The sequence below is a fragment of the Aspergillus vadensis genome, assembly GCF_003184925.1.
Source record: "Aspergillus vadensis CBS 113365 unplaced genomic scaffold BO88scaffold_32, whole genome shotgun sequence".
Classification (NCBI taxonomy): domain Eukaryota; kingdom Fungi; phylum Ascomycota; class Eurotiomycetes; order Eurotiales; family Aspergillaceae; genus Aspergillus; species Aspergillus vadensis.
Genome location: NW_020292070.1, coordinates 281,490 through 305,323, shown reverse-complemented (window position 1 = coordinate 305,323; position 23,834 = coordinate 281,490). Strand labels below are relative to the sequence as shown.

Here is a 23,834-nt window from a genome sequence, read left to right as displayed (position 1 = left end):
ACCTGACTACATACGGGCGACTCGTGGATGGCGCTTTCACTCAACTCCATGACTGCAAGACAGCTGAGCGATTTATGGCAAAGAGAGCGTATGGCTAATTTTCAAAAGTAATGCACTACGCTCCCTTCCTCCAAGGTATCCAGTCTGTGGTAGTGGATGGAGCGGTGGCCACCGTCAAACTCCCCAACGGCCAGCCCGGTCGGATGGAGAGCCCTACTTGGACGCGATGTGATGCGGTGCTCCTGGATTCCCTCATTTCGGTGACAGGGCTGCTGCTCAATAGCAGCGAAACCGCTGCTAATGACCAAGTCCTGATTGCGGTGGGTATTGAACGTGTGATTCTGACAACTGCCTGTCTAGCAGATTTCGAGGGGGAGTGGTTCGTCTACACAAAAATCATGTCGGCTGGTAACAATTAGTTCATTGGGGATGTCTTCGTACGCTCCCCGGAAAGACAGGTGGTAGCGATGATGTCAGGAGTTCGATTCAATCAGATGGACAAGGTGAAGTTGGGCAAATTCCTTGGAGCAGCTAACAACGCCAGCGTTTCTCGGCCACAGCAGCCAGTATCTCGCCCTGATCGCATGCCGGCTCAGAAAGTCCCTGATGCTGCTGCTATGTCTACAGGTGAATTGCCAATCAGTGACACGGAATCGAGTCCTATGACAGCTACAACAGCCGTGACAACCCCATCAGGAGAAAAGTACAGGAACCCCGAAATTGTGATTAAGGAGCTCATCTCGAATTATACTGGTTTGGACCCGGATGAAATTCCTGCGGATTCTGTCCTCATAGACCTTGGTATCGATTCTCTATCATTGATGGAGTTTTCGGATGAGCTCAACGCAGCATTTAACTCGAGCATCAGTACCGTAGGCTTGGGACAAACGTCTGTGGGGAACCTCACTGAAATGGTGAGGCAAAAGTCGCCTGGGGACTCTCAACTCACAAATGGTAGTGATGAAATTATACATCACAATGAGCCGGTATCGCCTAATGATTCTGGTATTCCACCAGCTCTTTTACAGACCAAGCTCAACGGGGTGGTTGGACATGAAGATGACAGGACCGCGGCCACACCGGACCCAGTACAGGCACTGCTTGAAGTCGACAGCCAATTTCGAGATGCGGAAAATAGGAATGGGTATATCGCCTACGAATCTAATGTCTTACCTTTGCAAGATCTTCTGGTGCAGGCCTATATCCTGGAAGCCTTCGAGGCTTTGGGGGTTCCTATCCTGCCTTTGCCCTCAGGAACGGTTATTGCCCCAATTAAGCATATAGCCAGGCACAGCAAACTCGTTGCTCGACTATGGGAGATTCTTCAGACCCATGGGGTCGTTTTCATACAGGCGAGCATAATCGTTCGAGGTCGTGAAACCCCAAAATTTGGTTCTGCTGCAGAGGTGTATGAGAACTTAGATTCGAGCTTTCCAGCCTATTTGCCGGAAGCAAAGTTGATGAAACTGACCGGAGAAAGCCTGGCACCCGTATTAGAGGGCGAACAAAATCCTCATTTACTGATGTCTGGAAGTCCAGCCTCATCCAAGATCGTGGAAGACTATTATGCCAAGTCACCAATAGTATCCACATACACGGATCAGCTCGTGACTCTAGTCATGATTCTGCTTCGCGGACACGAGATACATCATAAGAGCAATAAGCGGGTCCCTCGCATTCTGGAAGTTGGTGCAGGCACCGGGGGCACAACTCTGCGACTGGCGCAGGCTATCGAGGCGGCGAGAATCCCGTGCCAACACACTTTTAGCGATGTATCTGCACCGATTGTCTCCAAAGCGAAGGACAAATTCGTTAATCTCCTGGATCGACTACGACACAATTGATCTGGAAGAGGAAATGAGAAGGGAGCACCGCAATCGCTACGACATAGTCATCGGAACGAACTGTGTGCACGCAACCTCCAGCAGGGTTGGAACTTGCCGCAGGATAAGGGACAGCCTGACTGATGACGGGATTGTCGTTTTATCAGAAAGAACTCAACCGCTGGCCTGGCTTGACATGACTTTTGGCTTGTTTGATGAATGGTGGGTGGCCGAAAACGGGACCGAGTATCCTCTTCAGCCAGCGTCCAAGTGGATGGAGGTGCTTCAAGAAGCTGGGTTTTCTCGCACGAGCTTCACCCGAGGAGTGGGGAGCGAGGCATCTCTGCAGCAATTACTTGTTGGAAGCAAAAGTGCGAGGATAGGATAGTTGAGTCTGGGTCCACTTTCCAGAGCGCTATGCTTCATCGGACAGCAGTTCCTATCGCCTTGATCTCGTGCTCTCAGTATCGAAGAATGGCACTGCCCTCCCATTGTTACTCAACGCTCAGACTGGCAGCGCCGATGACCTCGCGATGCCGTCCGCTTCTCGCCTTGCAGCGATCAGCCCACTGGCACAAGTCCGGGAGGGCAACTACCGGACACCGACGTTCGTCATCCACAGCCGACAGGTCCAGGTCGTTTCGATTGAATCAGCGGAGAGATTCATCACTGAATTGAAGACGCAGGGAGTAGTAGGTGGCCTGCTTGGACTGAAGTCGGTGCCTCATTTGCATGATTTGTATACGCAGCTGGGGACGCGAGAGTGGGGAAGAACAGGTTGCCCCGGGGTATCGATTCTTGCAAGATGCCATAATGAGTCTTTCCAAAGAGCACAGGCAGGAGCAGTAGCCAAGCCATCAAGGATAATAGTAATCACGATGTTCAGGCAACTATAAGTCGCGATAGAGCCCTTTTCGCCGGCACAATCAAGAATGCAACAAAGTAAGCAGAGTTGAAAAAAGGACAACATAACTAGACAGACATGATCGCATTAGATTTTTTCCTCTAAGATGTTACCGAAGAGGCAAGATACGGAATGAATCTATAGTAGTTCTGATGGCAGCGGCAGCCCGAGGTTGTGGCTGAGGAGGTGATAACTAGTTGTGCTAATCGACATATGGTAGTTGGAAGCTAAACAGGTAAAGTTCAATGATTAGACAAAATTTTATCGTTACCACTACAATATCTACAAGAACATCTTCAGAAGCCCACACACATCCAAATCGTGGTATAACAAAAACAAATCTAAGAAATGTAAATTAGATACAAGTGTACGATGTTATGTAGATCGATCCCTAACCCACACAATTTTCTCCACCAACCTGATACAAAACCTTTTTCTTTAATTGGAGTGGATAGCCGACCGATAAAACAGACCAAATTGCGTACCCAAGGGACTTTCCTTCAAAAGTGGACTGAAAAGTGGATTTAATGATTTACTACTACTGTGGATACCCCCAAACCCACCTCATGAAAAAAAGAGGGGTTAACTAATTATGTGGGGAATGATTTACTCACTCCTTCGGAAATAGGTTACTATGAGGTTTGAGTGAGTCAGTGGGTTTACTGCATAGGGTAACTAGCTCAGTCAGATATACATAAGCATGACTTTATCATTTGATTAGTTGCTATTGAAATAATAAATCAAAAGTACGATAGCAAATTAAATAATTCATGTTAGTTATTGACAAACGAATTACTAATCCCCATCTCACTGACTGACTAACCCATTATCAATAACTGATTAACAATTTACCAATTCTACTATGACTCAAAAAGTACATACATAACATACCTTGCACCGCCACAAAACCACATTTTTTTTCCGGAGAATTATCATTCATAAAGCAAGGAAAGAAAAGAATTGGAAAGAAATCAGAAACATGCACGCATGCATGGTTTTTTGTACGTTGTACGTACGTTATGAAAAATGATGTATGTATGTATGGTGATGCCATGCATAGCTTCCCGTAGTTCTACCGGAACAGGGGTGCATATGGATGATGTCATACCCTATGGCCCTTTTCATTTCATTTCCCATTCATTCATTCATTCATTCTTTCCGAAACCACCAGCCAGCCAGCAAGCACCACCATGTCTTTGATAAAAGTACCCTTACAATGTGCATGGAGAGGTAGGTATGCATGCATGATCATTAATATTACTATTATCATCATTGGTATTGGTATTGGTATTATTATTAGATTGGACTATTGTATGTTTGGGCTTCCATAACATCTTCCTTCTGGTACTATTTAGGAAAGTAGTTGGGTACCTGCCGATGACACCGTGCAGTGTGCAGCAGATGTTCATAGCTTCTTTCGCTAAAGCTCCCAATTTAACTATTGAGAGCTTTCAGGCTGACAGGCCCCGTTAGCCCCTTTTTTCTGAAACAATATTCTTGACTACTAGTAGAAAAGAAAAGAAAAGTAAGCATAATAAAGGTGGTATATATGTCTTTCACGATATATGTATACATATCATACTGTACATGTTTTTTTCATCACAATCTGCGCGCCAAACCCACCACCATGCCGACCCAATGCAAACGAAAAATAGCTGCAGCAATAAATATCTCATCACGTAACAATCATACAGGGGACAATATAGTACAAAGCGTAAAACCCCAGGAATTCGTAACAAGCTGGCTGGAAAGAAAGCAGACACGCGGGACCTTTGCATATACACACGCGCAAAAAAGAAATTCTTTTTTTGATGCAAACCCCATTTCCGAAAACCACCGTGACCCAATGAGAAAGGATTTCGCAGCAACACCGTTCACATCACAGATGATGAATAAATGACAAAAGAAATCTAAGACCCATGGCATGTAATGCAAAACAAAGAAAAGCATCGCAAAAGAAGGAAGCCAAAAGAAGCAAAAAAAGGCCTGCTCGTTCGCTGAAAAAGAAATCGATACGTCATCGGCCCGCTGATTGGTCCACCGGCGGGCCGCCCGTCCCAAAGGGTGCAGCCGTGACGTCATGGCTGCTGCATTGGGTGCACGTCCTCAGGCTCCACACTTGCCCGATGAAGCAGGTGTGACCGTCGATCCGGGCCCGTTAGCGAGTCCTTGCCTGAAGGGGACTAGCCCATGACGTCGGAGGCTTCTTGGATCCGTCATGGTGAGGGAAACCAGGTGGATCTCATGCTGTCACCGCCGGGGCTGCTGAATGGCACTCACCATCCCCATCCTCCACATACCCCCTTGTCGGTCCACTCAATTGGAATTGGGAGAGGAGAGGAGGGGGGGAAGGAGAAGGAAAGAAGGGGGGGCTGGGAACTGGGGCTGATCCACCCAAGCTTCACTCCCGCCCTCTGCGCCGTTGCTTTCCGGGCCAGTCAACCTCCGGATGCACCACGCGCATGTGCCGGGTGAGCGCATCATTGCGCGAGAAAGTCTTCTCCTCCGTGCACAGATGACACCGCACCTTTTGCTTGCGAGCATTGTGGATGGTGTCCTCGTGCCGTGTAAGATCGTAAGGCCGGGAGAAGACAGAGTTGCACGGCTTGCCCGTAGACGGATTGATGCGCTCACACTTGTGGGGTCCAGCCTGCGAATTGCGGGCCGATGTATCGCGAGTAACCAGGTGACCGCCAGGGGTGGTCTGACGGTGCGCCTCGCGCTTGTGCTTCTGCAGCTTGGCCGGGGTCTCAAAGCGTAGTGTGCAGCCGTGGTATGTGCAGGTGTAGGTGCCTCCGTCGGCCGAGGTATTCTCCGGTCGACTGATCTCTTCCTTGACCGGTGGTGCCTGCATTGGCATCTTCTGCGATGCCTGTGGGGAGGTCATCTCAGTCGAAGGCAGCACATCACTACCCGTAGAGTCAAACCGAGGGAGAGACGCGGGGAATTCGGGAGTCTGATGCAGCAGATTGTTGTTCTGTTGCTGTGGCTGGCGGTGGTTCTGCTGTTGGCCAAAGGCGAACTGCTGAGTGGCACCCTGCGTAGCGTATTGACTGGGGAACGACTCCATCGACGTAAAGTTCTGAGTCGGCTGGAAGGAGCCGGAACTCTCCCGGCGTAGACCCAGTGCATCGCCCAGATTGAAGTCGGGCTGGGACGAAGGGGGGAAGAGAGGCAAGCCGGTATCGTCGCCCTCATTGAAGTCCAGCAGGGCATCTTTTGGGGACATCGTCTTAGGCTCTCCCTGGGCCGCCTGACCCATGTTCACCCCATTTTGGGATGTAGGGGCGCTGGTGGCCATCTGAGGTTGTTGCAAAGCCGCATGATTGTACTCAGCGGCCAAAGGAGAGTTCTGGCGGAAGGGAGAGCGATCGCGCGGCATATTCACCATGGGAGACTGGGACCGTGCGGTCAAGTGGCCCTGGTTGGCAGCCTGAAGGCGATCGGCGATCACATTCCGGAACGATGGTGCCAGGAGATTTTGCTGGTTTGTCGCGGGCTTGGCCATCTGCGGAGTAGACATCATGGCGGGGTTGTAAAGCTCGTCCTGGTAAATGTCGGAAATCGTGCGATTGAGCTTGGGAATGCCAATGGTCATGTTGTTGTTCGCGTTGTGGTTGTTGTAGTCTGAAAGCGCATCGAGGCGTAAGTAATCATCCATCCACTTGTCTACGTCGGGAAACCGGTTCTCACCATTTACAATCGCCTTCGATGCGTCATCGAGGTCTTCGAAGCCCGTATGAGGAGTCACTGGCGAGTTGTGACTCACGCTCGATACAGAAGGCGCTAGCGAGTAGTCGCTAGACTGATGCTGGTGACGAGATTGCTTCTGCTGTTGCTGTTGCTGCTGCTGCTCCAGAATCGCCCGTCTCATAGCAAGATCGGCGTCGGTCTGGCTACCATCTTGGAAGGACTGCACGGGGGTCTGCACAGGGGTAGGCAGAGGCTTGGCCACACCGTTTGTCCTTGAGTAAGAACTGCCAGCGGGTGCAGAGCGGCTCGATGATGGACTAGCAGAGGCTTTCAGTAGATTGTTCTGGAGGCGAGCTGGGCCCAGCAGCTGCAAGTTGCCTTCCCAACCGTGGTTGTTCGCGACAGACTGTTGTGCCAACATCGGGTTGCCGTTGAAGTAGTAAGGTTGCGTATATTGGGGAAGGTAGGCTTGTGAGGGTGGTGATGCTGAGTGATGAATGTTGATGGAAGGGTTGTAGGAGGAGGAGGGTGTCATCGAAGGAGCCTCAAAGGAATTGCCGTCGAAGACGGCAGAGGAGTAATCCGCGGCAACCGCTGTTGTCGCAGGATAGTGGGAGATGGTGGAGGCGGGTGAGGAAGTAGGAGAGGAAGGAGCGGAAGACGGCGGAGAGACGAACTGCAAATCCGGCTGGTACTGGAAAGGAGTCTGCAATCGAGGTTGTTGTTGGCCGAGAAAGTGGAGAGCGGCTTCTTGAGAGTAGTCGAGAATCTGGTCGTCTTGTATGCAAACGGGATCTTGGTAGTTGAGATAGGGGATGGAAGTTGGTTCAGTGATCAAACCCTTACGTGCAGCAGGGTGCATGAACATAATGTGCTTGTTCGCGATTGGACGTCAAAGGGAGAATGACGCCGACGGGGGGTGGTGGGCAGGTATAGACACGGAATTTGCCACCGGGTGTCGACTCAAAAGTTATAATATAGGTGTTGGCACCAGCGGCCCCCACTAAACTCTTTCAAAGGGCCAAGCGTATGAGTGCGAAGTGTGCCAACCGGAGAAATGAGTCAACGAGAACAGCGAAACGGAGTGATCCGGAGATTCAAGTAGACAGGCAATGCGTGTCGAAGAGTCTGGAAACGTCGAGTAGTGGAAGGTCCAATCAGGAAGGCGGGAGGTCGTTAGTTGAAGGCTTTGTCGGTGAAAAACCCTTGGTAAGGACAAAAGCTAGATTTCAAGAAAGGCCTGGTTAGACTCAATCTGATCCAAATGATGCAAAGACCAGGTAAGAAGAAAGAGAAGGAAGACAAGAAGGTAGACAACGTAAGGATGGGGGGTGGTGGGGGGCAAGATTGGTACGAGCCAACTTACTGTAGATCGGAGGACCACGGGTATTGGGGGGGAACACCAAGTGTAATAGAAGGGGGGAAAGGTTGGATTGTTAATGGGGAAGACCGGTCGGGGTGGAGAGGTAGACCAAGGTATTTAATAAGATGAACAAGTCTGATGTAAAAGAGTCATCAATTGGGATGATTTAAAATTCAAAGATAATGATGGGAGGGGAAAGGGAGAGCATAGCTGAAGCGGAGGGGGAGAGGATGGCTCTTTTATTATGGGGATGACGTTGCTGCCGCATAGTAAGTCTGTTCAGTCAGAGTACTAAGTAACTAAACTAGAACTTCCACTAACGGACAAGCCCGACGATCGCTTTCCTCTGTGACTCGATTTTTTATATTTTTCGCCCGATCGGGTTAAGCGTCTTTCAAACCCATCCCTCATACTTTACTCCGTCATACCCGTACGTACGGCCGAACACGTAAAACTTACCTGCCTTACCACCAGGCAGAGACCCACTTTGGCTTGCACTTTTCGATCTGCATCTCCGGGGAGCTGGTTATCCAATGCGGTCCCACCCCCGAAAAAGCCCCCAAGCCACACTCTCCCAGACTCTCAGTCTCCCAAGTGGGTATTTTTCTTTTTTTCATTGGTTTTTGGTGTTTTTGCTTTTTCCCTCCCCTCCTCCCCTTCAGCATGCCTGCACTTGTCTGGTAAACTTAGTAAACTTCTGCACCCGCTAAACCCTCAGCTGTTTCGTCCGATAAGTCCAGGCAATTGATTAACCCGAAATATCTCGGATATTACGGGGGATGGAAATTTCTGGCAGTTTCTTGAAATTGAATGATTTATTTATGGTCATAACGGATCTAATTAATTGAGGGTAAAGAAGGAAGTGCACCGATTTAGTACTGTAGGACTGGTAGGGATGGGATTCTTCAGCTACAGTTAGTTCGTTGTAAATTAATCTATCTGATAAATCCCTACCAGTCTACACAGGGCTACAAGTCCGATATAGTCGGGTAAACTAGTAATCCGTTAGTCGCACCAAAACACCAGACTCGGACTCCACACCGTGTGTCAAGAAGCATCGTTTGTTTTGTAACTTTTTTAGTTTTTCCTCCTCTGGGAACCGAGGCAGCCAATGGGACACGGCTCAGCCACAATGCCGTTGCTTAAGTAAAACATGGCATCTGAGAAGCAATGCAGAACCAGATACCGATCTCGTGTTTGTCTTGCGATCGGACCACCAAGAGTGAAAACCCTTACAGATGACATGTACGACCGACGAAAAGGAGTGGGAAAGAGTCGGTGCGCGGCAAAGCAAGAAAAGCTGAAGATCCTTTCTTCAGCATTGCCTGCCCTGGCTGGATGATGCATCAGGGTCTGCTCCGTAGTTGCCGATCATCGATACAGACAAACTAGTCGATAGGTGCCAACGCGAACAGACACACCCCCACAAGCCACAGGTTGCCTGCGCCACAATGCCACTATGATGTGGCTAGTGCATGTCTCATGCCTAATCACACCTTAGTAATCCACTCATCATCCACCGGATGAACAATAGTAATCGGTCTGCCGCGAAACTCCACGGAGTTGCCCGAATAAAACCGTCACAAGATGCTTCTGGCAGACACTACTGCATTCCACCCACGCTTGTCAGCAATTGTAGAGAGAATTTGATAATGTGGTCGGTCATGTTGAACGTTGAGACGGGTCGAGAACTGTCTGGGCCGGGAAAAGGTCGGGCGTACGCCGGCGCCAAGAATGATGACCCCGGCCTCGGAGACTGCGTATCGCCGACTCACAGCACAACTGCAACTGGACAGGGTAGCTGGGCCGAGGTGCCTTAGCGCTGCCTCCAACGCTAGCAGCCTGATTTTCACGGCACATCTGTTCCGAACTGGTTCTCGGCCGGTGGTCCTTTCTTTTTCCCTCCCCCCAGCCTGCCTGCCATGCAGCAAACATGGTCCCTCTCTCTCTCTTGCAGCAATGCCATCTTTTTCTCTACACGCGTGATCGGGTCAGCTGATGCTTTTATCATGGCATGACAGATTATGTTGTGACTGTTCCACGGTCCTGCGCGCTAACCGAAGCAGCACATGTCCTATATCGGAGGAAGGCATTCCCGTCGGGACCATACGAGTTGCATCTGGTTGCTTCTGGCGTTGAGTCATTGTCTCTGAATTAGTCTTAGTTAGTATTCACAAGAGTCATCTGGGCATGGGTTCCAAGTTGCACGATTACGAATACGCAATGATTTGCCCCTTAGGCAATTGCAAATCATACTGCTGGATTACACCCAAGTGCAAAAACAATGTGAGGTGACTTGCGGTGGTAGTGGTGTGACTGGTGGAAAGCTCTTTCCCCTTGAGCAACCCAGATCTTACTATCGTTTTCACATGCAAAAAGCCAGATCTAAACGTTATTGGCACGTTCCTGCTTGCCCTGAAAATTTTTTCATTTAGGTTGTCTACGCGTGGCCGCCTCATATACAAAGTACGCAACGTGGAGGGACGGGCGTTGATTCCGGTCCACACACGCTCGACCACCTTGGTACATTGACACCAGTGATTGGGGATAGTTTAATGCAACTACCTTTTGGCTTCAAGCCACCAGGTTCCACTACAACTCCATTCCAACTAAGCTATGGGCACAGAGCCCTGTCAAGGACCCCAAACAAAAGCCCCGACTTGCGGGCCCACCACAGGAGTAGACGAGACAGCTGAAACTGGTGGCAAAGACTTAAAGCTCGAGTTTAGGTAACAGCAAATGGGCTCTGTCCCGGGTGCCACTATCTCTGACCCAGCTGGCTGGATCGTCTGCATTCAGCCGTAGCAGGAATCCTGTGGCCTATACCTATACAGGATACTTTATTTCTACGGTGTATCGCAGATACCATCCGTCAGCACAAGGCGACTGGAACAGGGAAGACTACAGCCTTCGCTGGTTGAACCTAGCTGGAGTGGACAAGTTGCCCCAGTTGTCCCGGGCGTTGATATCCAGTGTTTGAGTTGTATGGGACCCCGGCGGGTCTGAGGGACGGGTATCTGGGAGAAGCCCCTCCTCCCCAGCCGGGGGAATGGGAGGAAGACCGTGATCCGACGTCAATGGAGCTACATGATTTGACAGATGTCATGGAGCCCCAAAATTGAATGAGTCGAGCATGGAGATCAGAGAGTTTCAGCTCGTAATGCAAGACATCACCACTTCCACTCGTTGTCGGAACAAAACGTCTTCAGGACTGCCGAAGCATGTAGCCGAGCAGCAACCACCAAAGTCAAATTGGTTTTTCTTTCCAGCGGAAAGGCCACGCCATGTGCTACAAGGATGACCGGACCAATCCTTCGCCAGGAACCCTGCAAGACAAATGCATTATGAAAGGCCTTAGACGGCAGTGAAAAAATTTTCATTGGTAGGGAAGAGTGCCCAGTCAGCACTCTATGCTCGCACGGGGCGACGATCTCGGGCTACTAGTAGCACGTACCAGCAACCCTCCCCTGCCTGCCACATGCTAACGGACGCAACTAGTGACAGACTAATGCATGGAAGGGTGAGAAAATTCTTCTCTCGAGATTCCATGATCCCTTTCTTTCTCCGCTCGTCTTTCCCCCCTGCAGCTGCTCAGGGATAAACCCCGACGTGTGATTGGCTGGGAAGGCGCACAGCCACAGCCCGGTTGCCAGTTCATCGACTTTCTGTTCAGGATTCTCCGCGGGCAGCTCCCCATTCGCTCTTCCTCCCCCGTTTAGGCGTAACTCGGGCCCCGTACTCCGTCCGTACGCCGTAATTTCGGTAACGACCGCTGGTTCCATACGTCAAGAATATGCAAGACCACGCCAAAACGGTTTAGTCTGCTTGGAATTCCATTCGGCGCAGCCGTATAGACTTCTTCCACGTCTTTTCTAGAACTTTTCTAATTTTGGGCCGTGCAAAGCCGAGTCCAGGGAAAATCCTTGCAAACCAACTAACTTCCAGACTAGTCCCGGACTACTATCTTCCCTACACCAGTACTGCCAGCACCTACTCGGATAGGTTGTACTATTTGCTTTTTTATTTTTTTCCCTTCCTTCTTCTGTCTGCTTTGCAATCCTGTCTTTCCGACATCCGGTAGCAGGCTCATTGATCCGTTGCAACCTGTTTTCCCGGATCTCCTCCCCCCACTCCTCCCCGATGTCCCACGAGTCACCGGCTTGATTGCAACAAACTACTCGGGGAATCTACTATAGGCGATGCCCGAAGGGAATCATGGCTCCTACGATCTTCGGTTCCCCGACCGGGCATGACATGGTTTTCGCGTGCATTGATGACGTGAATACCCACCGAGTCTCCATCAGACTATCCACATTATCCTGTGTTGAGTCTATTTTATCGGATAGCAGTTAGATAGAGCGATATCAAGATTGAGAGAGTATTGTACGCAGTCGTTGGGTCATCGGCCCGGTCGATCACTAGTGACTGACTCTAGTACTGACTACTGACTACTGAGACACATTGTTGTGTTCGGGTACACGGCACCACGGGTCACCCGCATCCACCCACTAGAGGGGTGTTCAACTATGTGGAACACCACCTACTTCCGAAGCACCCGAACACGCGCGCGCGCGACCCTAACCACAACACACCACTACTACCACCACCACCACCACCACTAATCTTGTCTTTTACTGCCTAATTAAGCTATATTTGACTCTATTTAATATTTAAATATTACTGCTAACTCTAATTATCGCTAGATCCTGCAGCGGTTGAAAATAAGTAATAAAAAAGATATTTATTATATCTTTTCTCTTTTATTATCACTACCAGTGACTCCTACGCGCGAGATTTCTTATATTTCTAAATATAATAATAATCTTGTTACTACTTTCTTCTTATCTCCTCTACTAATCTCACCGTGTGCGCTACTGCTAGAAGAACAGATTGCAGCAGCAATTAAAGATATTTATATTAAGAATATCAGTATTTATACTGCCGTGCAGATATATAATATTTCTAGTATAATACTTTAGTACTGATATCAAGGTGGCAGATAATCTTATATTATAAATTATATATTTATACAGAAGCTATCTCCCGCAGATAAAACAGCTATATTTAATTATATTCAGTATCTAACTAATTAGGGCTTCCCGGCAAACTATACAGTTATATATAATGCCGCAAATACTATATATAAGCAAAAATACAAACGCCTGGATTAATTTTTTAAAGTAATTAGTAGAAACTGGTATCTATATTTTTTATAATATTATTTATATCTACATACAACCAATACGCGATATCTTAATATTAAATATGCGCAGTAATCTCAGCCTGATATTATTTTCAACTTTATTAATCTTTTTAAACATACCAAAAAAAAATATCAGATTCGCAGTGAGAATATATAGAATGTTGATAAAAAAATTTTTATTATAATATTTTTATTAGAAATCAGAAAATCATCCTGTTTTTTATATTTATTTAAATTAGAGAAGGGTCTTCAACCACTGCTAGTAATTATAAATAAATATTTATAATTAAATATTATAGTATTACAGGGAAGAGAACATTATTATATATTATTTTTAAAAATAAATTAAATAATACTGTATAAAATTATATAATCCCTGACCCCGAAGCACTTGTAGGAGTGCAGGTAAATAAATATAATAATAAATATTATATTTTAAATTAATTAAAACAGATCTTTATCCTGCAGATAATAGTATAGTAAAAAATATAATCTAACTATATAATTAAACAGGAAAACTATATATTAATATTAAATAATTATCTTTTATATATTTTACCTGAATTTATTTTTACATGCTGGGAAAATAATATTATATTAATTTATTTATTATTATATACCTCGCACCTGTTTTAACTACTAAATATTAGTATTTTTGCTTCTTTAGACAGCTACTACAGTCATTATCTACAGAAGTAATTACAGACCGGCTAAGTTAACATTATAAAGTATGATTTTATATTTTTATAATAGCAAGCACAGGAGGATACTATAATTCTAAAGAATATAATATTAAATTAGCAGTTATTAAATCTCTAGCTGATTAGTAAGAAACAGATCTTTAAGTAAACAGGATTTAATCTTATTAAATTTAATTTTACTGATTTTTTTTAAACAGTTAATATATTATTTAATACTGTATTATTTTCTCTACAGCTAGATCAATTTAATACTATACTATACTTACTGGATTCGGCTATATCTGTATATAAAAAAAAGCTATATTACTATTTTAATAATTATTATAAATATAAATACTGCAGTATTAATTTACTCTATCAGAAATTATATAAAATATACAGACTACTGGAGATTTGTATTACTTAATATCAGGTACTAGAGAAAGATATATTATTTTAAATAAATAGTAGGATTTTTAATCTTCCAGAGATAAAGCAGTGCCAGGATATCTTTATATAAAAAAAAATAAAGAAAAAAGCAAAACAGCAAATAAAATTACAAATAGATATAGATTAGAATATATTTATAATATCTACTAAAAAATATTATATTTTTATAATTATTATATCTATTTTTACATTTATTTCTATACCTGTTCCAAAGCGTGAGCTGTTTAATTAAATATTTAGTTAGCTATCTCTTTAAACTATACAGTATTAAATAATAATTTTTATACTTATTTCAAAGGCAGCACTGTCCCTCTACAGTTAATTATTTAATTAATTTATATAGATATTTTATATACCTGCTTACACCAGTCTCTACACACAGCTAGAGAATAATATTAAAGGAAGATTTTAAATAATATTTTTTATATTTATTTTTATATCTGTATACAGTATTCCTGGCTACACAGGTCTGATTTCTTCAGAATCCTAATATAATAACTAAGTAAGTAATTAGTGGTATTATAAAAATAATATTTTTTAAATAAAAATAATTTATATATAGTATCCTGCTCAGGGTCCCCTGTACAATCCTCTGAGAGATCTTAATCTTCAATATTATTCCTGAATAACATTATTCTACATATAAATTTATATGATACGTTGATAATTGCTTGATTTTTAATAAATTTAAAGCGTTGTATGCAAATCGGTGGCAGGGGTGTTGTGGTCGAACGTGCGCGCGTGTTCGGGTGCTTCGGAAGTAGGTGGTGTTCCACATAGTTGAACACCCCTCTACTACTTACCCTACTTTTCTCTCCGGTCGCAAGGATGCCACAGCCCAAGATTATGCTGATTGGGCATGGACACTACTTACTATGTAGATAGATAACTAACTAACTACTAACCGAACTACAATCTATTTTCTGCAAGTAGTATGTAGGTACCCAACCGAATCAATGAATTAATCAATCCATGGAAGGTTCTCGACCGACCGAGCGACCGAGCGACCGTTGAACAATACTAAGGAAAGGTGTCTCGTGCCAGCTGGTGACCAATGTCTTAGTGACTAGTTAGCTGTCATGATCAGCTACCACTAAAAATTAATACTGACTTAGTCAAATATGACAATGAATCACCTTATCAATTATTGATGTGAGACATGCCATAGACTAGTGTAGTAGCATAGCAATTGTTCGAGTCATGATGGGCCAAGATCTAGTATCTGATGATTGAACCGAGGAAAGTTACTATTTTTAATTCCACCATTAGACAGACCTTTACTACCTAGTAAGTACTACCACTGAGTGACACATTGTCATCGGGCTTTACTACCCCGCCAGCCTTGAGCTATACTATGGTGTTGTAAATGAAGTCTTGATATAATTATTCAATATATGCATATACATAGATTAGTAGATATAAATACTAAGCCTTTGAATCGGACATATGCGCACCAATAATTCCTTCCCGGATACTCAGCCTCCGCCCAACACAAAAATATATTCCATACTCATCAGATATAGAAGATACTGGTAGTATGTCAACAGTCAACACAACCTGTTACTAGTAAGTAGTACTGAGTAATGCACCAAAAACAGACCCTTCTAGAATATCCCCAAAACAACTACATACATACATACATTAACTACTAACTAGCTAGCTAGTCAGCTAGCAAGTTAGTCAGTAACAGCGAAGAATTTTCAAATTTCAATCCCCCAATGCGCACATGACCCCTCAGCCTGACTCTTAGCATACCACCTTTTGTTGATAACCAACTAACCATGTACTAAGAATGTGTAGAACAAGATCGGTCCAGACCTTCTCCCACAGCCCGCGCACCCCGGTCGCGACCGGTCGGTCGGTCGGGTCTAGAACCCAATTTCCCCCACCAACAACAGCACATCAGATTAATTTATACGCTTACTTACTATCAAAAAAAAAATCTGATCTTCGCTTAGAATTATATTTAGTAGTAGTTGGTATTTTGATATCTGATTCTAGATCAAGTCCATTGTTGATTATTGCTATTATTGTTTTTTTTTTTTCCTTTCACTGTATGTATGGATGGATGGATTGCATACATGATGTTCTGGGCTAGCTGAGGAGTGGATAATAAATAACTTGCGATTGAGTAACAAAAATTCGGGAGTAACTACCTACGTACGTACGTACATTGTTACTATTATTTGAGAGACCATATTTTTTAATGTCTTGATGAGGCTATGTATACTCAGTTTATGATTTATGTAGGTAATAGGTATATCTCCGATCATGTTCTATTTATAGGTCTCTCTATCAACAAAGTTAATCGTCCACTACTAGTAGTCGTCAGTATCAGTGCAAATCTGTGGGGTTGTTTTAGTTCTAGTTCAGGTGGTGCGTGTCCCCTTCTCGTATACACTACGTATGACTCTTAACTCCTACTGGTATGGATGTTCGATGTCGGGACTGCGAGTCGGTGGGTTATGGTGGATTCCAAGACGCGTAGGTGTATGTATGTATGTTGCTGTCTGTATTGCTTGTGTTTTGTCTACATGATACCTAGTGGGCATACCAAGGATTACAACATGGAAATAGAAAAAAACTGAAGATAATAAGGAAACTCCATTTATATGATCCAGCTCACTTTATCAAGCCAAAACTGATAATTATATCAAGTCGCCGTTGAAGGCGGAATAAAGGTAGAAAAAACAACCCGAGATCATTCAAGTGAATCACTCAGTTCGCAGAACTCATGCCGAGTTAGGGTCGGGAGATCCGATCACGGCTTCCTGTAATTGATTCAGTCAGTCACAAGTCTCCTTTGCATTAAAGGCATCTCATATAATCACTCACCCTGGCATCGTCGTAGAGAGGCGAAATACCGGTCCAGCGTTGGTACTAGTACACCACGTTAGTCTCCACTCAATATCATATGCAATCACCTGGAAGAACATACCTGGTACCATCCCTGGCCAACCAGAACCTCCAGACCAGGAACTGTGTGCCATCCGGCGTCGTTGGCCAGCTGCATCAGCGTCGTCACCGACGGCTTGTATGCCATCTCCACCAGCACGCGAGGCACCTTCTCCACCGACTTGACCATATCCGCATCAATCTCCTGAGCCCGAGCGAACATGTGGCACAGCGTCTCGCGCATGCCCGAATCGATCGGCTTGTCGGCCGGAATCGTGCCAATGGCCACCTTGGGGATGGTGTCCAGCGCATCGATCGTGTCGACGATGCGGATGTTGTAGCTGCTGGGGAAAGTCTGAACCATGCTCTCAAGCTTCGCGGGGGATCGCCCAATGATGTAGATCGGGGAGTAGCCCATGTTGTGCAGAGAATAGATGGCGGCGCGAGCGGTGCCACCACCACCCACCACCACGGCGCTGGCGTCTCCGCTGCATCCGTATACACCGGCGTTGCGCAGCGACAGCGTCATGCCCTGCCAGTCCGTGTTGTAACCAACCAGGCGAGCCGGCTGGCCCTTACCCTGGGAGACAGGCACAATCGTGTTCACCGCACCGATAATCTCGGCGTCGGGCGCGATCTCGTCCAGCAATGGCATGATGTCCAGCTTCAGAGGGATCGTGACCGAGGCGCCGCCAAAGTTGGGGGAACGGATGAAGTCCTTGACATCTTCAGCCTTGGCGGTTTCCAAGCGGCTGTACTCGTGAGGCAGACCGCTCTGGGCGAAAAGGGTGTTGTGGAGAGCAGGGGAACGGGACTGGGAGATGGGTGAGCCAAAAACGGCAAACTTCTTAGGCTGGATCTCTCCCATCAGAGACAAACCCCGGCGGATCTCAGCAGCGGAGAGCTGACCAGGTGCCGCCTTGAACGGAAGGCTGGGGTGGGATACGGGGGTCATGAAGCCGTTCAGGATCCGACTGAGCTGTCCGTTGTCGCCCATGTTGATAGCGATCAAGGGAACATCATGAGCACTCGCAGCCCAGTTTTTGAAGTTCCTCAAGGCGTTGTTGTCGTCCAGGTTCTTTGCAACTCCGACCAGCTTGATCACATCACCGTACTCCAGCGCACGGTTGTAGTACTTCGTCCACGACATGTTACTCCAGGAGAGCTCACCCTTGGGGTCGTGATGCGACGCAATGATGCGAGAATAGCCCTTCTGCTCCGTGACGGTGCGCAGCATCTCGTCGGGGAAGGCGATCTCCAAATCCACAAACTCGAGTCCAGACCGGAACGCAAGTCGGTAGAGCTCCAAGGCCTCGGCATGGGCGTCGTCAGGGAAGCGACCACCCTGACTCTTGGTGCGAATAGTGTAGATGACAGGGAGGGTGACGTGGCTGCGCAGGAAAGACAGCTGCTCGGCGACGTAGTCGACGGAAGGAATATCACCATCCACCGTCGGATCTTCCAGAAGATCGACACGGAGCTCCACTGCATCGGAGCCGACGCATACCTTCTTCAGAATGTCGCTAGCATTACGGAGGTCGGGCAGGGTTAGAGAGACAAAGAACGAGTGTTCCTTGCGCTTGATGGTGCTAAGACTGTCGACCTCTCCGGTAACAGTGCGGAGGAAGCGCTTGAAGTCTTCGGATGCCCGAGCAAGACCGCCAGAGGCAGCAGTTTGGCTGTAGTACTGAATGTTACTGCACTCCTGGAACCAGGGCTTCCGGCGCAACCAGACTCCCATCATGTCTTCAACATAAGCGGGGCGAGTCTTGTCAATGGAGAGGAAGTCCATGACTTGCTTGATATCCCGCATAATGAGCAGAACGTTACCCTTGGTCTTGTGGTAATCGATAAGCAACTTTCTCGCCTCGGGGATCTCCACGATACCACCACCGCAAGCGAAGACATAGCCGGTTGAGCGCTCCTTCAACGTGCGTTGCAAAAGACTGAGCTCAGCGTCTCTGAATCCCTGCCATCCACGTTGCTTGATGATGTCGGGGATACTCATTCCCTCCGTAGCTTCAAGCTCGGTGTCGAGGTCAAGGAATGGGCGGTTAAGAGTCTTCGCAACCCACTGTCCGCTGGTAGTTTTTCCAGCGCCACGCATGCCGATAATGAAAATGGATGCACTGGACTTCTCAGCTTGCGTGAGAGCCGCAGCTTCGTCTTCCTTCAGCTCCTTACCCTCCAGCTTCACGGAGAACAGCTGCTTCAGCGAGTCCCACCAGCCGGGCCAGGTCTTGCCGACACATTCTCTCTCCAGAATCAGCGTCGACTGAGGAGTGACGAGAGAAAGAACACTGAAGCTGAACGCCACACGGTGGTCGTCGTAGCAGAAAACGCCTCCGGCAGGCTGACGCAGACTGGTGCGGTCAATGCCATCAATTTCAATGCCGTCGTCATGTTCACGACAGATGACACCGAACTTGGCAAGCTCATCCTTCATGGCCTTGATACGGTTGCATTCCTTCACACGCTGGTTGGCGATACCGTAGATGCGAGTCGTGTGGTTTGAGCCATCACCGCGTGCGACAGCCGCGAGCACAGAAGCTGTGAGGAAAGCGTCGGTCATAGGTTCCATGTCGACGTTAGGCAGGGGCCGCAAGACACCACCAGGCGCTCCAGTAACAGTGGTGGAGCTATCCGTCTGTTCAACAGTGCAGCCCATGGGACGGAGAACATCGACGGCAAAGCGAGCATCTCCCTGGAGGGACTTGGAACCGATGTTGGGCACAGTGCAAGTAGTGCCGGTAATCGCCGCAATGGCCAGAGGGTATGTAGCCGAAGAGGCATCGCTTTCCACCATGTACTCAGCAGGGTTGACATAGCGGCCCTGAGGAATGTGGTAGGTGTGCTCCTCAGTGGTAGACTTCTTCACATCGATGCCGAAAGAGCGCATCATGGCCGTGGTCATGTCGATGTAGGGCTGGGAGATGGGCTTTCCACCCACCAGCTTCAAGGTGACCGGCTCCTTGGCGTACGGAGCGCACATCAGCAACGAGGAGACATACTGGGATGAAACCTTCGCGGCAAGGTTAATCTGACCACCCGCGAATCCACCGGAGGCAGCGATCTTCAGGGGAAGGCTACCCTTTCTCTCCATGTACTCGACCGAGGCACCGTTCGCGGTCAGGGCGTCGACCAAGTCGCCAATCGGTCTCTGCTTCATGCGGTTGTTGCCGGTAAGAACGTTCGAATCCACGTCAGTGGGAGTGGCAAGGGTAGCGACAGTGGTGAGGAATCTGGAAGCAGTACCGGCATTTCCCAGGTACAGAGGGTGAGAAGTGGCCTGAAGGTCGCCTCCCTTGCCGTTGACGACGAGCACTTCGCCTTCCTCTTCCCAGGAGAAGGTGCAAGCGCCCAGACGCTCCAGAGCGTTGAGCATCACCTCGGTGTCGTCGGAGTGCAGCAGGTTCTTGATACGGCAAGTGCCCGAACCGAGAGCGGCCAAAACCAGAGCACGGTTGGAGATACTCTTGGAGCCCGGAGGAGTGCAGACGACGTTCGAGGAGGTTGCGACGCCGGGGTAGACCTCGATACTGGGAGCCAGAACGACGCTAATGTCTTCATTCGGGACAACGCTGGCGCGCGGTTCGTAGGTGCGTCCAATGGCAGAAAGCAGAACGACCTTCTTCTTGGGACCGTCGTTCTTCTTGTCCAGAGCCATGTTGAAGAGCAGCTGATCGACGGAGCAGTGCTTTCCTGCGGTGAGCTTCTTGATCCGGGCATCCTTCAGCGAGGTTGGCAGGCCGTAGGCAGAAAGGCACTTGACAATGCGAGCCACGGCAACGCCCTTCAAGATGCCGAGATGGCGGGCCAATTCGGCCTCCTTCACCATACCAATGGCAACACATTCTCCGTGGAGAACCTGAGGGGTCAAGATGGCCTCAATGGCGTGACCAATGGAGTGACCCCAGTTCAGCAAGTTCCGGAGACCACCTTCGCGCTCGTCCGCGGAGACGACGTACGCCTTGTGTCTAGCAGACGCCAGAATTCTAGCCTTCAAGATATCCTCAATGCCTTCGAAGCGGCGCTGGCCAGGCTGGACTACCCGGCGGACGGCAGACAATATCGTCTCGGCGTTGTCCTCCAACGCTGTGAATTCCTCCTCGCTGGAGATGGCAGCGGTCTTGATCACCTCCGCCATACCATTGATGAACTCCCTAACCGGGAGCGTCTCCAGGAACTCCAGGTCAATGTAGATCCTCGACGGCTGCCAGATCGCGCCAATCAAGTTCTTGCCCAATGGCGTGTCAATGGCGGTCTTTCCGCCGATCGAAGAGTCCACCATGGCGAGAAGTGTTGTGGGGACCTGGACATAGCGGACGCCACGCATGTAGGTCGAGGCGACGAAACCGGTCAGATCTCCAATGACACCACCGCCCAGAGCGATGACGACCGTATCACGACCGCATGGCGGGCTCTGGCTCAACATCCAGTCTTCAATGTCGGCTTTTGTCTGTCTCGACTTGGAGACTTCACCGGGGGCGGCATGGTAGACGAGCAAACGAGGTTTGGGGGAGACGGCGGCAGCAGCCTGTTCGAAGGCCTTCTGGAAGCTGGGGGTATAGAGGGAACCGATGTTGGTGTCGGTGACGAGGACGTAGGTCGTGGAGGACAAGCCGTTGATCAGGTCCTTGGCGACATAATTGCGCCAGAGACCGAAATCAGCGACAATGCTCTCACGACCCAAGATGCTGATCTTCGTGGGTTCGCTCATCGTTCGGGGAATATCAGAAGGAAATGGAGACGTAGTCAACTCGGGAATAAGATGCCAATGTGTCTCTCTAATTCATACTGTGGGGGATTTGCAATCGGTAAGCTTCTGGCAAGTGGGGGTAGAAGGAGGGGGAGAATGTGACTCGTTCAATTGGGGTAAATGTTTGGAAGGGGAAGAAATACTTCATGTATAGGTATATATACGGCGCAAGGGGGAGAGAGAGAGTGTGTGTGTGAGGGAGAGAAAGGGAATTGTACCTGAGTAAGAAACGAATCGAAAGGAAGTTCCTCGTCGACAGCGGGGCGCAACTCCGCTTTGACCGGTGAGGAAATATTCAGACGAGACGAGATGTGAGCGAGCGAGAGAGGGAGGGAGAGAGAGAGTTCTTCCAAGACGCCCAGATGGCTGGAAGTTGGGGGCCGGAGGGATGGAGGAGGGGGAGGATGAATGGATGGCTAGTAGTCACTATGAAACTAAGTAATCGAGAAGGAAGAGGGAAGAATGGGGGAATTTTTATTGGGTTGGAGGGGATTATTGTAGAAGAAGATCCACCGGCGGTCGCAATTGGAGTCGTTGACTCACAGTCGCTCTCCTCCGTTACTTTTTTTCTTTTCCTCCCGCTCCGATGTCGTCGCGCCCGTTGGTTTGGCAACTCCGCCTCTTCACCGGAGTTACTCCTGCCCTGTCTGACATCTGAAGACCTACTAATTGTGGACCAATCTGACTAACTACGATCTCCTCGTGTTGCTCAACCTCGATCTTATTATTAACACGAGCTTCCTCGTCTCTCGAAACGTCTTGTCAAGCTGACACTTCCAGACTCCTTCCATCCTCATTCCGGATCCGTGAATCCTCCTCAACGTCTGACACCCCGATCCGGATCCGAAGACTTGAGACTCGACTCTATCGCGGTCGCAAATCTTACCGGGCAAAGAATTACTTCCAGCTGGGCGGGATCTACAGCATTATATATTGATCTGACAAAAGCTGTTTTACATGGTTGGAAGGAAGGTTTCGTATCCATTCGCGATGCATCGCGAGACCTTTTGATTGCTATACAAATACTAGTATAGAATGAACCCCAGCAAATATTATCCAATCGAACGCCGGCCCTCCGATCACTTGGCCTCCTTTTTTCTCTTTTCTCTGGCCCTTTTCACAATGTCATAGAGATAAGCATACAAATGACAAGAAGTAAGTAGATAGTTAACGTGGCATTGGCGCAAATGGCCCTGGATCGATCATGCGTAATAGACATTCCCTTTCACTCCGAATCTCTCATGTTCTCGAACATCATCCCCTTATCTAATACCGTCCATATCCACCTCCTCCACCACCGCCAGAGTTCCGGGACGAATAGTGGTCCCGACCTGAATAACCTCCGCGGCTATACCCACCGCGATGCTCGGATCCCCCGTAGTTAGATGAGCGTCCACGGTACGCGTTGTTGTGGTTGCTACCACCGTAGGATCCTTGCTGCTGATAGTATCCTTGTTGACTACGTCCATAGTAGTCGTAATTGCCCATTGGTTGGTTGTAGGAATCACCACCACCACCGCCGCCGCCATAGTGCGATCGCTGATGGTAACCTCCTCCTCCGCGGGGCGGTGGCGGTGGCCCGCGGTTGTAACCACCGCCTCCAGCGTTCGGAGGTACCCATCCAGAAGGCATGCCCGTCGGCGCTCCACCACCGTTACCGGGCGGCATGAACTTGGGGTCCAGATGGGCCGCGAATGGGTTCGGCCGCTCACTGGCATAGTTGATCCGGCCTCCCCGGTTGCCATTGCGAAGCGGAGCTCCTCCATGGAAGCGGCCCGAGTGGTGTGCCTTGTTCTTGACAGCCTGGATATCCGCATTGTCCAGGGTCGGGGGTGGCAGCTTGGCGCCCCGAAGGAGCATGGACTTGTGGATGTGCTTGGATTTGGGGATTTCGTAATTGACCCTAATCCATGGATCCGGAACATTAGCTAACTGTAAACAGCACAAAGAAGTAGGGAAAGATAAAAAGTAACTTACGTGAGAGATCGATCATCATCCAAACTCGGCATCCCGTATTCTTCAAGAGACGATACCAAGGAGCTGTGCGGGATGTACGACTCATTG

The 23,834-nt window shown here is 48.2% G+C and overlaps 3 protein-coding genes across 3 annotated transcripts; 1 reads left to right on the top strand and 2 right to left on the bottom strand.

Annotated features, from left to right (window-relative positions):
• Window positions 1-110: 110 nt before the first annotated feature.
• On the top strand, window positions 111-1,844 carry BO88DRAFT_458331 (uncharacterized protein; the record flags this gene model as incomplete). Its single annotated transcript, XM_025711036.1, has 2 exons — window positions 111-320; window positions 420-1,844. The coding sequence occupies 2 exons, from the start codon at window positions 111-113 to the stop codon at window positions 1,842-1,844; spliced, it is 1,635 nt and encodes a 544-aa protein (XP_025558028.1).
• A 3,125-nt stretch (window positions 1,845-4,969) lies between these two features.
• On the bottom strand, window positions 4,970-7,486 carry BO88DRAFT_185319 (stress-regulated transcription factor RPN4). Its single transcript, XM_025701782.1, has one exon. It carries the CDS (start codon window positions 7,286-7,288, stop codon window positions 5,129-5,131), a length of 2,160 nt encoding a protein of 719 aa, XP_025558027.1. The 5' UTR covers window positions 7,289-7,486; the 3' UTR covers window positions 4,970-5,128.
• A 9,384-nt stretch (window positions 7,487-16,870) lies between these two features.
• On the bottom strand, window positions 16,871-22,021 carry BO88DRAFT_185283 (pentafunctional protein ARO1). The gene is made up of 2 exons (XM_025701781.1): window positions 21,989-22,021; window positions 16,871-21,808 (listed from the first exon to the last, which is right to left on the bottom strand). Exon 2 carries the CDS (start codon window positions 21,729-21,731, stop codon window positions 17,037-17,039), a length of 4,695 nt encoding a protein of 1,564 aa, XP_025558026.1. The 5' UTR covers window positions 21,732-21,808; window positions 21,989-22,021; the 3' UTR covers window positions 16,871-17,036.
• Window positions 22,022-23,834: the final 1,813 nt, after the last annotated feature.

What these genes read in the sequence shown, in the direction of transcription:
- BO88DRAFT_185319 (XM_025701782.1), bottom strand. Translation starts at nt 7,288, where the DNA reads ATGTTCATGCACCCTGCTGCACGTAAGGGTTTGATCACTGAACCAACT.
- BO88DRAFT_185283 (XM_025701781.1), bottom strand. Translation starts at nt 21,731, where the DNA reads ATGAGCGAACCCACGAAGATCAGCATCTTGGGTCGTGAGAGCATTGTC.